Source organism: Microtus pennsylvanicus, chromosome 21 (assembly GCF_037038515.1).
Source record: "Microtus pennsylvanicus isolate mMicPen1 chromosome 21, mMicPen1.hap1, whole genome shotgun sequence".
In the NCBI taxonomy this organism is placed as follows: Eukaryota; Metazoa; Chordata; class Mammalia; order Rodentia; family Cricetidae; genus Microtus; species Microtus pennsylvanicus.
In genome coordinates, this window is record NC_134599.1 from 13,281,850 (window position 1) to 13,296,094 (window position 14,245).

Genomic DNA, 14,245 nt, shown 5'->3' on the forward strand with positions numbered 1-14,245 from the left:
TATGTGCCAGCACCCCCTGGCTATTTTTTTTTTCTTTCAGAAAAACTGTAAAAATTTCACTCACTACTTGGTGGTTTTCTTTAAGGAGAAGGCATTATTTGATCTCATTAGGTGGAAAGGGTACATCAAATGAGAGGACAGCATGAAAGAAGTTTTCCAAACAATAAATGGGAAAATAGCAGCATCACGCCCTGTATCAGCAACATGGGGGGCCCGGGCAGGCCTACACTGGTTTTCTGTGGAAGCCACTTCCTCTCACTTGGCTGTGTGTCTGTGTCTGGATGAGTGTGTTGATGCCGACACTCATCTTTTCACTCTTGTGGAGTTAGAACAAAGGAGGGGGGATCCTCTCCCTGCCTCATCCAGTCCCGTGGGACTGTTGATTGGGAATTTCATCTCTTGGCTGAGGTTCTTGTTGGACTGCTATCAGAAATCACCTAGGCATCTCTGGTGTTTCTGTAGTCTTATGGTCACACATCTTGGTGTGCTGATGAAGGAGTGGGAGTCTGGTTCCCTGCGTGGCTCACACCTCACCTGGTGCTGTGTCCCATCCAAGGCCTCTTGTCAAAGAAGAAACTTCATAAACTGGACCCTGTCAGAGGAAAGTGGCTAGCAAGGTTGGAGAGAAGTCAGGAGGAAAGTTACTATTTGGTAGTGTTGAATTTGGAAGAGATAATTCTTATTGGCAGTATGTAAGAGATTTCTCCAAATGAGGAGGGGGAGTAGCCTAGTCCCAGGGTGGCAAATATTTGGCTTTCAGACATGGGTGCCATCCCATGATGCCTTTCTCTGGCAGGCATTACTGGTCAGTGTTAGTGCTCCATGAATGGTCACCACCCGTGGAGTGGTGTGGTAGCATTATGAGAGCATTATTGGTTTAGTCTGAGGCTCCTGAGGGCTGTCACTTGTGTGTGTGGCACATGTGTTTGCTCATGGACATTTGCAGGGTGGAGTGGTGTGGAGTCCCCTGAGGGCTCTGTGAAGTGAGGCTGCATCCCTGGTTGGGAGTTGGTTTGAGGATTGTACGTTAGAGCTGCCTCAGTGGGGACAGCATGCTACTCTCCCTGCTGGGGACATGGTAAGGGAGGGAGCCTGTCTAGGTACAAGTTTAGACTTCAGCAGTGGCGCTCAGACTTTTTAGTCTCAGGATCCCTGTAGCTCTTGTTTATAGGGGCTGTATCCATTGACATTTGCTATATTGGAAATTAAAACTTGGGCCTGGAGGGATAACTCAGTGCTTAAATGTGCTTGCTGCTCCTCGAGAGGTCCTGAGTTCAGTTCCCAGCACCCATCTTGGGTTGTTCATAACTGCCTATAAGTCCAGCTTCAAGGGATCTGACTCCCTCATTTGCCCTGGGGTAGCCCATGCAGACCTCAAACTTGCCATCTAGCTGAGGATGATCTTGAACTTCTGACCTTGCTGCCTCTGTTTCCCAATGGCTGGGATTAATAAGTGTGTGCCACCACATCTGGCATATGTGGCTCTGGGGTTCACACCTAGGGCTTCACTTCTGCTAGGAAAGTACACTATCAAACCAGGTTTCATCCCCATCCCTCAATGTGGAACCTTAAACCACATAAATGGCTTTTTGTGCTTTCTTAGTTCCCAAAGGCCTGTCACGCGTGTTGAATCTTTTATTCCTGTATGATTAAGTAGCACAATGCTCCACCAGTCATGTGAAATCTATCGGTTACTGAGTCATACGGATCTTCTAAATGGGGACACAACTCATTATATGGAAAACATAAATAAAAAACAACACATTTCTTGATGTGACCACCAAAGATTGCTGGAATTTTAAGTCTCTCCCAGCCCCAAGCTCTTGATGTCGGATTCCCCAAAGTTCTGGTTTTTACCCTGCAGCTTGTGTTTTATCATGGAGAACAGGGCATCATTTGTTTCCCTTGGTGTGACAAGCTCAGTTTATTTTCAAGAAATGCCTGCCAAATTCCAAGTCTGAAACGCTGTGGTCTGTCTGCCGTTCCCTGAAAATAACAGCAAGTTCACTTCACTGACAGCTAGACGGTCACGCAAGCTGTAGCCACTCTCCTTCCTGCTGGGCCAGTGGGTCAGTGGGCACATGTGCCTCCTGTTTAGTTGTATGGAATGCTGAAGATGGGTGCTGTGGACTCCAGAATGAGAGGGGTTAATACTGCTCAAACAAAAGCTCCCGTGGGCCTGTTCTCCAGGTCAATCAGTGTTCTAGTTGTTCACTAAAGCTCACATTTGTGTAAAAAGCCAGCAGTTTTTCCTACTGACCATATTTCTACTGTCTCAGTCAGCTGCCTGCCAGTCTGACAAGGTGTCTGAGGACGGATATTACATAGACAGGGTGTTTATTTAGGCCATAGTTTTGGAGTCTCGGAGTCTTAAGACTCCTGTGTGCTTGGACTCTGGTGAAGACCTTTGATCTACATGGCACAGTGGATGCCACCATGGCAGGAGTGTGTGTGGGAGAGACAGGCTATGTGTATGAAAAGGGACTCAAGGAGGTTCCAGGTTCTTTTTCAACACGCCATTCTTACAGGAATATATCCAGTCCCCTGAGATCAGTATTGATCCCCTCAAAGGCTGGTGCCTCTATGACCCACTTGCCTTCTGCTGGGCCCCACTATTTCAAGCTTCCTCCAACTTAACGCCATCAGGCTCCCAGCATATGGACCATGAGGACACACTCGAGTCATATCTAGTTACTTTAAGGTTTTATTTGAACTCCAGAAAGGGTCTGGGGACCTCTACAGTGAGTGGACCACACTTTGAGAACCAGCGGTACAGTGGGTTCCAGGGTCCAGTCTCCTACCAAGACAGTTCAGTCCTTTAGTGTGTGCAGGTGAGACCTGATGCCTGGTGGGAAGGATGTGATGTGATCCACCTTAAGGATGTTGCTGCAGAGTCCTTTGGTAATTGTTTTGGGAAGTTAGGTTTCCCTTGTGACCTGTGAATCTGTTGAGGTTCCTTGAATGGTGGTTGCTGTAGACTTTCCTAGGTTTTCTGGTAGATTTTTGGCATTTTGGTCACATGTGCTGGTTGCTGAAGAGAAGGGATTGAAGACTCTCCTAATAAGTCATAGATGAGGCGAGAGGCTACACACGTGTCTCCTTGGGAACGGTGACCGATGTTCTCATCACTCTCTGCAGCTATGCCCTGATCAGCTTTGGAGCAGATTTATGATATCTAGTCATGTCTGCAAGGCCAGAAAACTACAACATTAGCTCTCCTTATTCCAGCCCAGAGTACCACTGGCCCCTGAGTTGTTTCTGGAAATGCTTAGAGATCCTGATGTCTGTACCAAGGAAAAGCCCCAAGGTGTACTTTGTCTCTCTGCAGCAGTCCGCATCCATTGCCTCGATGGTTAGTAGCAGGGGTTCCATTTCTTCAGCAAATCACCAATCCAACTGTTGGATTCCTCCCTTTCAAATAAACAGATGTCGAGTGCTAAGGAGGTATAGGTGGCTATGCTGGGGTCTCCATGGACGTCAGAGGTGAGGGAAGAATGGCTTTGGTTATTCCTGATCTGTCACCGGGAGAGACACGAAGTACGAGTGGCCTGCTGATTGCCATGATTCTATGGCATCCCTGCTGTACATTAGGGCTGTACCCTGTTCTATCCATGGTTGTAAAAGGGAAGGGCTACCAGCCCCTCCTCCCTCACTCCACACCTGGGGACCAAATGTTATCATAGTGCCTGTGCCACATAGCACATCACATGATAAGCAAAACCCAATAACTCTATAGCTAAACATGAGGATGTTGGCTTCTTAAAAACTTGGCGACCGCATCCTAATCCTCAGTAAAAATGCCAAGCTGGATTGTGGACAACGTGTGTTATTGGTGAGGGTGTGAGGGACAGAGAGTAGAGTAGCTTCCACAGATGACAGCCGTAGGTGAGAACACAAGTAGAAACTCAGGCGATAGGTTTCTTGCCCCCGAGGTGCCCTGGGGTCTGTGCAGGAAGGTGCATCCGTGAGGAGGTCACATGCCACTGATGAATGGCATCTTCCTGAATAGGTTAAGGGGAGGAATTGGTTCTCCAGGCCTCAGGGGACCCGACAGAAGAGGAGGCAGGAAGAGTGTAAGAGCCAGAGGGGCTGGAGGACACCAAAGAATCAAGGCCTTCTCAACACAAGTGCACATATGAACTCATGGAGACTCAGGCAGCTTACACAGGGCCTGCACGGGTCTACACCAGATGGGGTCCTAGAGCTGAAAGGAGAAGTGGACACAGACCCTCATCTCCTAATCCTAGCCTTGAGGAATATTATTTGTATGCAAGGGAATCTCACTCTTAAAGGTAGGCAGAAGGCCAACTCAAAACAAACTCAATGGCATCTTTGCAAATTCTTTGTTTCATGTTAAGTCAGGTCATTTTCTTTTCCTCTTTCTTTCTCCTCTCTCTCTCTCTCTCTCTCTCTCTCTCTCTCTCTCTCTCTCTCTCTCTCTCCTCTCTCTCTCTCTTCCCCCTTACCTTACAGGTCCTTTCCGTATATATTATTTTGTGTTTTGTGGGATTTCTGTGTGTATGATTGCGTGTATCTCTGCATCTGTGTGCTTTTATTGTGCTTCTTCTTTGGCTCTCATTGGGTGTTTTGTCCTATTCCAATTTGTTTGTTTTGTTTTTATCCTTTTGTTTTATTTTGTTATTATTCCCTAGTGTCTGTGTTTTATAAGGAGAGACAGAAAGGGTTTGAGTCCAGGCGGGAGGGAAGGTAGGGAGGAACAGGAAGGAGTAGGGCAAGGGAGAACTGTAATCAGAATATAGTGTATGAAAAAAAAGCATTTCAATAAAAGAAAAAAAAAGGAAGGAGTTGGGGTGGGAGCAGATCTTGTGGGGAGGGACCATCACAAGGAATAAAGAAAGTATTTTTCTCAGCTTCCCTAGCTGAGGATGCTCTCTGTCTCTTCCTTACCCTTCCAGGACTCTTTCCGCAAGCGCTCTCTGAGACGGTCTTCATCCTTGAACAGGAAGCTCCATGCCCCAGAGGAAAGCCAGCAGCCATCTGAGGCTCTTGTCCACACTCCAGCCTGTCCAGGTCCACAGGAGGTCCCCACTTTGAGCAGTGACTCCATCTCCAGGAGCCCTCTGGGCCAGCTGAATGAGCTGTCTGTGGAGAAGCCAAATGGCACTTCCAGCAGCCAAGAGCTGTCACAGAGAAACAGGCCCAGGCCCAGAAGTGTTTCAGAGGATGGCCCATCGGGATACAGCCACACAGAAGCCAGCATAACACCTTCGAAGCTGTACTTGCCTGATGGGAATTCCAGGATGACCCAGGAGCAGCTGAAAAGAGTGTCCAAGCGACAGGGCAGCCAGCCCCCATCTCTCAGGTGAGCATCAGAGCCAAAAACAAACACCACCTGGTACACGTGGTCCAGCGTCTCGTGACTTTCACGAGCTCTCTTGGTCTCTTGTGCTCTCACTGCTAGCCTGTGAGGGAGGCGGGGCCAGGGGTCGTGATCAACCAGGAAGAAAATGAAGCCAGAGGTCACGCCTTCTGGTGTTCTGGGGAGGCCTTCTCTGCCCTTCCCGTCACCCAAACTGTCGATGACTTTAGTTGAGGTTCCCCAGCTCCTCTGGAGAGGCACACCTGGCTGGTGTGGCTAAGAGTTCCCTGCATTCAATGATGAACCAGCCCCAGAGCTTCTTGTAAGTGATTCTTTTATTTCTTTGGTCTTGTTTTTTTTTATTTTATTTTTAATTCATTTATTTATTAAGGATTTCTGCCTCCTCCCCGCCACCGCCTCCCATTTCCCTCCCCCTGCCCCGATCAAGTCACCCTCCCTCATCTGCTCGAAGAGCAATCAGGGTTCCCTGACCTGTGGGAAGCCCAAGGACCGCCCACCTCTCCATAGCTTTTGGTTCCTGTCCTGGAACTAGCTCTTCTAGACCAGTCTGGCTTCGAACTCACAGAGATCCGCCTGCCTCTGCCTCCCACCGAGTGCTGGGATTAAAGGCGTGCTCCACCACCGCCCGGCTTTGGTCTTGTTTTTAATTCCATTCTTTCATAATGAGCCACAGGGGATTTCTGAGGTAATTGATTTTTTGAATATTCAACTAGTCCTGCCTGCACCTGGAAAGAGCAAGCCTCTTGATTATAACTGGATTTAATTCATTAATATCTTATTTCGGACTTGAGTGCATAGATTCATGAAGGAGACTGGCTGGTGGGGTTTTCCTGTTGCCACTCCCTCATTGGTTGCTGGCTTCCTTCTCTTCTCTTGAAGAGTGAGCATAAGATTGATGCTTTGTCTTCTTCAATACGTGGTAGAATTTAGTGGGAAGGACTTCTAAAGGGTATTAAACTGTATACTCAATCAAAATACTTTTAATTAGAAACTTTTATTCTTTGTTGGTTTGGCAATGTTATATTTTTCGAAGATGTTGACAATTTTAGCTGTATTTAGAATATTGGTATAAATCACACAGTTAAAATATGCTTTTTTTTACTTTCAAGATCCACAGTGATGTCTCTGCTTCATTCTTGAAATTGTCAGTTAGTAGTGGTTAACATATCAGCGGTCTGTCATTACCGTCTTGCACACTTGAGTGTGTGTGTACATTCACAGCACATTAGTCTTGCTTATCATATTGTCTAGGAACCCCTTTGGCTTTATGTTTGGGTTTTTTTTCCATTAATTTGGGCCCTTTTTAATGATCTCGTTAGTTCTACTTTCTCTTGGTTTGTGACTGTGTTCTAGTTTACTGTTGTGGATCCTTAATGTTTGATTCTCAACTTTCCTCTTGTGTGGTGTCTTTGCACGTGACCTTCTGTCGCCGTAGGTGTTCTTCCTGGCTGGTGGCGAGTCCGGTCACACTTGGAAAGTTTCCTTGCACTTGTGAGGGAAACCTGTCTTTTAAAAACCTCTGCTGCTCCCCCCACTTTCAGCTCCTTCTTTGACTTCTGGCAGTTTGGATGCAACACCCCAGTGTGGTTTTCACTGATGATTCTTTTTTGGTAGATCAACCTTTCTGAAATTGAGGATGGATCTTTTTTTTAATCAGTTTTGAAAAATCATCCTCTACTGACTCTTTAAATACTGGTTTTGTTTCACCACTTTTCTTTCTTTCTTTTTTTTTGGTCTGGGACTCTGCTTACACATATAGTCTTTCCACCGTGTTTATGTGCTGTGGCTTTTTAACATTCTTCATTTTTTTCGGTCGTTCTCCCTCTGTTCTTCCATCCAGAGATTGTTTCCTTTTTGCAGTGAGGTCTCACTGTCCAGGCTAGTTTCAGACTCCTGGCCCCCAGGATGCTGGGGCTGTGGGAACACACACCAGCTCGGTCCCCATCTGCCCAGGGTGCTGGGGCTGGGGGAACACACACCAGCTCGGTCCCCTTCTGCCCAGGGTGCGGGGGCTGGGGGAACACACACCAGCTCAGCCCCCATCTAGATGTTTTTTCTTCATCTATTTTTTGGTTCATGTTTCTTCTGTTTTGTCATGCTGTTAAAGTTATTAAATAACTTCTTAATTTCTGTTATTTATCTTTACATTTTAGAATTTTTATTTACTTAAAAAACAGGTTTCAGCCAGCCCCTTTAAGATTCTCCTTAAATTCAGTATAGGATTTTGATCATGATTTTACAGTCCCCATCCCATGATTCCTGTGGGTCTGCTGCTGCTGTCCAGTTTTCCATTGAACTTTAGTTCTGTTTTGTGTTCTATTTCCATGCAGTTTTGGTAATTTTGACTAGACTCTAGCCATTGGGCATGAAGAATAGCTACATTGGTCCTGACTGAGAGAGAATGCCTTAGTACAGGTATGGAGGTCAGAGAGAAACTTTTGGGAGTCCATTGTCTCCTCCTCCAAGTGGGTTCAGGGGGTCAGTCAGTCTTGATAGGAAGCTGTTTCACCTGCTGAGCCATCAGGTCATCTTATTCAAAGGAGGATTTAGCTTCTTTCAGTGGATGATAGTCTCTTGTTGCTTCTAGACTTTGCAAAATGCCTCCTCTAATTCTGTTATTGTCTGCAAATTTTGTTTATCACGCCTCTCTTGAGTAACGATTTTTAATCTTGTGTAATCAATCTTGTTTGGTATACGCTTTTCATTTTCAACTCTTACTAAATTCTTTCTTGATTTTATGTTTCAATATTCTGGTGCTTTTTCCTGTTCACATATGGTCTTCACTTTCTTTTATGTATTTACTTGTCTGTTCCTGCTGGGGTGAAAAAGCCCTCCCCCTTGTCTTTAGAAAGAGAAAAGCTTTCTCTGAGCTGTCTACTCTGTAATCTGATCTTCCACAGTGACCTGTGCTGTCACCTGTGCTCCTTGCTGAGGTCTTGTTCTGGCAGGGCTCTCTAGGATCTCCCACTGACATATTTCCTCCCTCCCACTGCCCTTCCGTTCTTCTCTCTCTCCCTTCTTTCCTCCATCCTTCTGTCCGTTCATCACTCCCTCTTATCTATCTGCTGCCTTCCTTCTACCTTGAAGCCACACTTCTGGCTACTGTGACCCTGTATTTCTCACTCTGTGTCTTGCTAGGGCCAGTCCTTCTCCTCCATTGCTGTACTTAGTTCTTCATTCTTCCCACAGGGGTTGTTTCTATAGTACAGCATGTCCACCCCCTCCTGTGGAGCGGACAGCTTGGCCCCTCCTGTAAAGGCTGTGCTCCCCATCATCTGACGCTGTCCCTCTTTTGTTAGTCATGTGTTTATGCTTTCCTCTTTCGCAGCGTTTATCAGCACCAGAGATTCCTGGGTTTCCTTACTTGTCTATTGTCCGGCTTCTCCACTGCAGGTTATTTTCTCAAAGACAGGGACCTCTCTGTTCCCTGCCTTTCAGACAGTCCCTGGTGTGCAGATACTCCACGAATGGTTGCCCAATGGAACCATCACTGCTGCCGACAGCACGGTGCAGAAATCAGGAATTCTTTGATGTGCACCCATGCTGTGTAAAGCACTGGTGTGTCCTAGTCATCAGGTCTGTGCGTGGTAAGCAAGCCCCATTGCACAGAGGAGGAAACACACTCAGAGGCATCAATTTGTCCACATTTGCGCATCTAGTGAGACCAGAGCAGAGTCTGCTGAGCACGTGAACAAATGTGTCATGTCTGTCCCCAGGACGAATCCTGTCCACAGCCTTTGGGTGGCGCTCACTGTCTCCTAGCACCTTTGCTGCTGCCGACCGTCAGAGGCCTCTTCATGCCGAGCCAGTCAGCTTACCTCTAGTTTAATGCAGCGTCTTTGGTTGTCCTCCATTGCCACAGAAACTCTGTACCAGAGAAGGGAAACACATCAGAGCTAGTGGGCAACCCATTCTCGAGGTGTGGTGGTGTGGGAGAGTGGTTCTGGTGTGGGAAGTGGGGGGCCTGGTGTCCTTGGTTCTCACTTGGTTTTCATTCTGCCGTCACCCACTGTCCGTGGCTTGCTCACACTCCCTCTGGGCTTTAGTGCCCCTGACTGTTAACACATCCTGCTTACACACATTGCTGGCCAGAGAGCCGCACTGCCAGAGCTCTCCTGCCCCTGGTGGGAAGCAGCAGGCATTCGCTGGGTACCTGCTGCTTACACTTAAGCACTTAGGCCCCTTTGGAGGTATGGTTCTGGGTTGGCACACCAACTGTGTCCTTCATAACATCTGCCACCATGATCAGTTATTAAACCTTGGGAGATGATGTGAACTTCATCTTCTAGGAGGAGGAGGTGGGTTAAAGTGTTTGCACAGACCCCTGTCTTCCAGTATCAGGCAAGGTGTAACCAGGGGTATCAGTGTGTATTTAACAGTGCTGACTTCTGTCAGTCAACCAACATTACATCTCTGTGTATGTGTTTTTGTACTCCTCTTCCTCCTCCTGCTCCTCTTCCTCTTCTGCCTCCTCCCTTTCCTTCATTTTTGGACACCATATTAAATGCACCACATTTTCTCACTTGTTCTTCATAATAATCCATTGAGGCACATATTAGTTCTGAAGTTTTTTTATGGGAGAGGTTTCTGTTAGATAATCACCCCCCCCCCCAAACAAATTAATAAAACAAAGGCTGTGGGAGCAAGAGCTGGTGCCATCTCTGTGACTGCTGAAGTGAGGGGAGAGGTCAGGAGGTCTTGAGTGCTGGCAAGCCCAGGGAGGCAGCCTTTTCTAGCTCACTGTAGGCCTGTGGTCACCTGGTGTGGAGGCTACCCTTGGAAGAACTGCTCACTCCTAGAAGGAAAGGGTTTGGCCCTAGTATGTCCCTTTATTTCTACAAAGTTTAGCCATTAGACAAGTCCCACCTCTTCATCCCCTAAGGAGGCATGAAGGAAAGCAGAAGGCCTCTGAGCAGGGGAGCAGTGAACTTTCTCCACACCAAGTAGCTGTCCAGACTCACACAAACCATTGGTTAGGAGCAGGGGCGTGGATGGTCTGATGGTGTAGGCAAGTGTGGGCCTGCATCCATTTCCTATTGTAAGCTTAAGAATTGCCAAAATCCTGGGTGTAATGTAACAGTACAGCATCTGACCACACAGAGGTCAGGGATCCGAGCTGAGTCTCCCTAATGCTGAGCCGGGGGCAGGACTGGTTGCCTTCTGGGGGCTAAGGGAAAAGTCTCCTTACCCTTTACACATTCAAATGACTGCTGGTGGTCCCTGGCTGCCGGTCCCTTCCCCCAGTCAAAGCTGACCGCAGTTGCTCAGTCCGCGGTCATTGCTATGCTTTCTCCTCTGTTGCTGTCTTACAGGCAGGATTCTGTGATGACATGGGGCCCTCCTCGAAAGCCAGGCTGCTCGCCTCACCTGAGGTCATGTGACCAGCAGTTATCCACACCTTTCATTTGTGCTTGCTGCATAGTCTGACATTAGTGCAGCAGGCCTGGGTTAGCGTGGGAGCATTTTTAGAGGACGAGGCTGTTACTTGCAGCATTTCAGAATTCTGTTTGATCTCACTACAGTTTTTAAAGATTGTCCTCTGTCCTCTGTCTGTCTGTCTGTACCTTCCAGGAGTTGGCATTTTTCTGTATTGACCTTTTTCTTTTCTTTTCTTTCTTTCTTTCTTTCTTTCTTTCTTTCTTTCTTTCTTTCTTTCTTTCTTTCTTTCTTTCTTTCTTTTTTTTGAGACAGGGTTTTTGAGTCTGTCCTGGAACTAGCTCTTGTAGGCCAGGCTGGTCTCGAACACACAGAGATCTGCCTGCCTCTGCCTCCTGATTGCTGAGGTTAAAGGACTGTGCCACCATTGCCCGACTGACCTTTTCTTAAAAAAGAAAAATGGCTCCTTGTATGAACAGGGAAACAGAAAACCCCATAGCGATAGCCATTTATGCCCAGGGACCATGGCAGGTTCCTGAGCTTGGGGAGAGGGTGTTACTGTCACCAACATGAGTAGATTTTCCTTAGAGAAAAGTGGGTGTGTTCTTTGGATGCAATCTGGAAGTATTAAGTTCTCCACGGAAGAGGAGTTTAATTTATTTGAATTTTTCTGTGAAGGTTTAAATTGGGTATTTAAAAAGGCAGAGTGCAATAGATTAATTGATGTTCCTTTAGTACCCATTTAACTTCTTGGTGTCACAGACAGTCAGAGTCAGAAGGTCCTTAGACACTAAGACCATCATGTGGGGGTGGGAAAGTGAATGGAGGGCCTGCCCAGGCGCATGTGGGGGGCGCTTGACTCTTGGGACATCTCCACATTGTAGTTAATGCTTCACATGTGCTGTGAGTGTGTGGTTACCCCCCTCCCCAAGCACAGCTGCCGTGATCCAGGAATATTGTCCCTTCTGTCCTGTTCTTTGTGAGCTCTCTCCCTGGCTTTTAGGTAGACTTAATTTCATATCCTTACTTTCTGAGAAAAAAGAAACAGGGAAGAGGGTTAGGGAAAGGGTACAACCAGGAGAAGCCAGGGATCGCCTGACCTGAGGGAATTCAAGAAGGAGGACCACGCAAACCTCTGGAAGCAGATAGGAGGAGATCAGCCCTACAGGGCGGGCAGCATTGAAGGCCAGTGTGGACAGGAGAGGGGAGGAAGCAGAAGCTAGGACTTGCTTGTATGGTTGTGGAAGTCACTGAAGATTCTGTTTTCTTCAGGACATACTGAGCCCTGCAGGCTGGACTGAGGGGTGCTGTGGTCTGGGTTTTTTTTGATGGGCCTCCTGAAGCTGAGTGCTGGCTTGAGAAGAGACTCAAGATTGTTGGCGTGGAAGGCAAGGGGCCAGTTAGGAGGTATTTGCCATAGAAGAGTGAGCAGTCGGCGGCTTTGTTAAGTCCGGGTGGTGAAGGTGAAGGTGCGAAGCCATGCGAGTGTGGTGGATTTCCCCCACGGATTAGATATGCCATGTTAGAGAAGAGGGGGAAGAAAGTCCCTAAGCTTCAGCTCCAGGGAGGGATTGCCTTTTCTGAAAAAAGGAAGATGAACTGAAACGAGCTTAAGTTGGGACATCATGCACCATCTATATGCCCAGGTTAGCATGTGTCCTTCCAGGTGGCTTCCTGAGGGTCAGAGACCGATCACTAACATGTGCCATGAGTTGTCCTGTGGCTCTTACTTCAGATACTGTTGCTGTTGTGACAGGGTGAGGTGGGGAGTAACCATGGCAGGGGACAGACTCAGCAAGGGTATCAGGTCTTAGTCTGATCCCATAGAGAGATGTGGAGCATGAACTCTGCCTCAGTTGGTCCTACTTACAAGAAGCAAGGGACGAGCTTTTGGAATTTGTGTCAGTCATGACTATAGGCTCTCCATCCTAGGGTGGACTGGGCAGTGTGCAGCCTCCTTGGTGAATCTGAGGAATAATGATTCTCCCAAAGAGAATTTGTGAGTACTTGGAAGTTGGTGGGGTCCGTAGATGGGATGGGTGTAGAGGACTTTGGCTTCATAGAAAGCAACCACTTTAGCCAAGGAGTGACTGGGAGTTTGGTCCACAGACCCGGAACAGGCTTACCTGTCTTGTTCTGCTGGATGCCTTTGCAGGGTCGAAAGAGCTCCTTCAGACACCTCAGCCCCCTGTCCTGCCTTTGCCCAGGCCAGTGGTTGGTCCAGGACACTTGGTTCCTCTGACTTCTGTAGATCTTTCAGGCTCTACAGAATGGACACTAGGTGGCAGCATAGCCCTGACCATCTTTGGGACTTCTGGTTATCCACTTGTGTCTAGTTAGCAGTACGCATTAAGTACTCTCTCTTTCTCTCCCTCACCACTGTTCTCTCAATTCCAAGACCCCCCCTCCCCAGTTCTTTGCGGGCGCCCCCAGATTGGGAACAGAGGCTGCAGACCCACAGATCTTGTCCACATCCTGAGATGGAGGGACTTCTGCCAGCTGAGGCTTGGCGGACTCTTAGGGGAGGATGTGGCCTTTGCGGTTTACCGACTGTTGCCCTCACCCAAACATCCCGAGTATGACAACAAGCGTACCACATGGGATGAGGAGTGGGTTGGATTTCCTTCTGGATTTGTCTCTGCATTGTCTGGACTCTGTGTAAGACCCTGGGGACTCAAACTTGGCTGCTCTTTGAGACCTATACAGCACCCAGATGCCCTGCTGGCCCTCCCACTGGACCAGGTGAACTGTTGGAGCTCAGCTTCTCTCCATATTCTGCTCTGGAGATCTGTCTTCTGTGCCCACTGCCCTCCACCCCTGCAGCCCAGGTCTCTTTCTGGGCCACGCCTGACCTTGTGTATGTGCTACTCCTAGCCCACCACTATTTCTTTGTTCTTCCAAGGCTGCCCTCTCCACAGTAGGCACTGGCAGTCGAATGCTGAGTGGCTATAATGGGGAATGGCATCTCTGAGCCCCCAGGTACAGTGAGTGCCAGGGCTCCCATGTCATTGATCCTGTGCATCCTTCAGGGCAACGAGGCTTTCCATGACGCAAATTTCTTTTAAAACCAAGAAAGTGTGTTAAAAGTCAGTTCACATGTGTCTCCTCTTATTGGGACATTATTGGGGTCCCGAGTCCTCCTCTGAGGTTGCTAGCTCTGTTGTGGTCTTGAGACCTGGTGTGCAGAGCAGGAAGATGTCTCCCGTGGATGAAGTGGCTGCTCTTGGATTGAAGGAGGCTTTGAGCTCAGAGAGAATCTGAAGATGCTTGTGGGAGAGCAGGGCTGGTTATTCAGGCTCTCTTTCCTCTGTGCTTTTCTGATTCTGAGACTCCAGTCTGCTGATCTCCCAGCTAGCTTCCCACAGGTCTCCAGCTACCCGAACCCCAGTAGAGGTCCACGTAGAGACAGGGCTAAGCCTATCTTCCTATTCATGGAACCAGCGTAAGGGTGAGGCAAATGAAGCATCTAAGATGCAGAACTTGAGGAGGCTGTTACTCTCGAGGCTGTTGGATGACAACAAGGTTGGC

At 48.0% G+C, this 14,245-nt stretch overlaps 1 protein-coding gene across 2 annotated transcripts in view; it reads left to right on the forward strand.

Annotated features, from left to right (window-relative positions):
• Mindy4 (MINDY lysine 48 deubiquitinase 4) overlaps positions 1-14,245 on the forward strand; it is a 111,857-nt gene that overhangs the window by 14,982 nt on the left and 82,630 nt on the right. For both annotated transcript variants that reach the window (XM_075955477.1, XM_075955478.1), the window contains exon 5: positions 4,917-5,323. In XM_075955477.1, the coding sequence (XP_075811592.1) occupies positions 4,917-5,323 (407 nt within the window). The remainder of the gene's footprint in view (positions 1-4,916; positions 5,324-14,245) is intronic.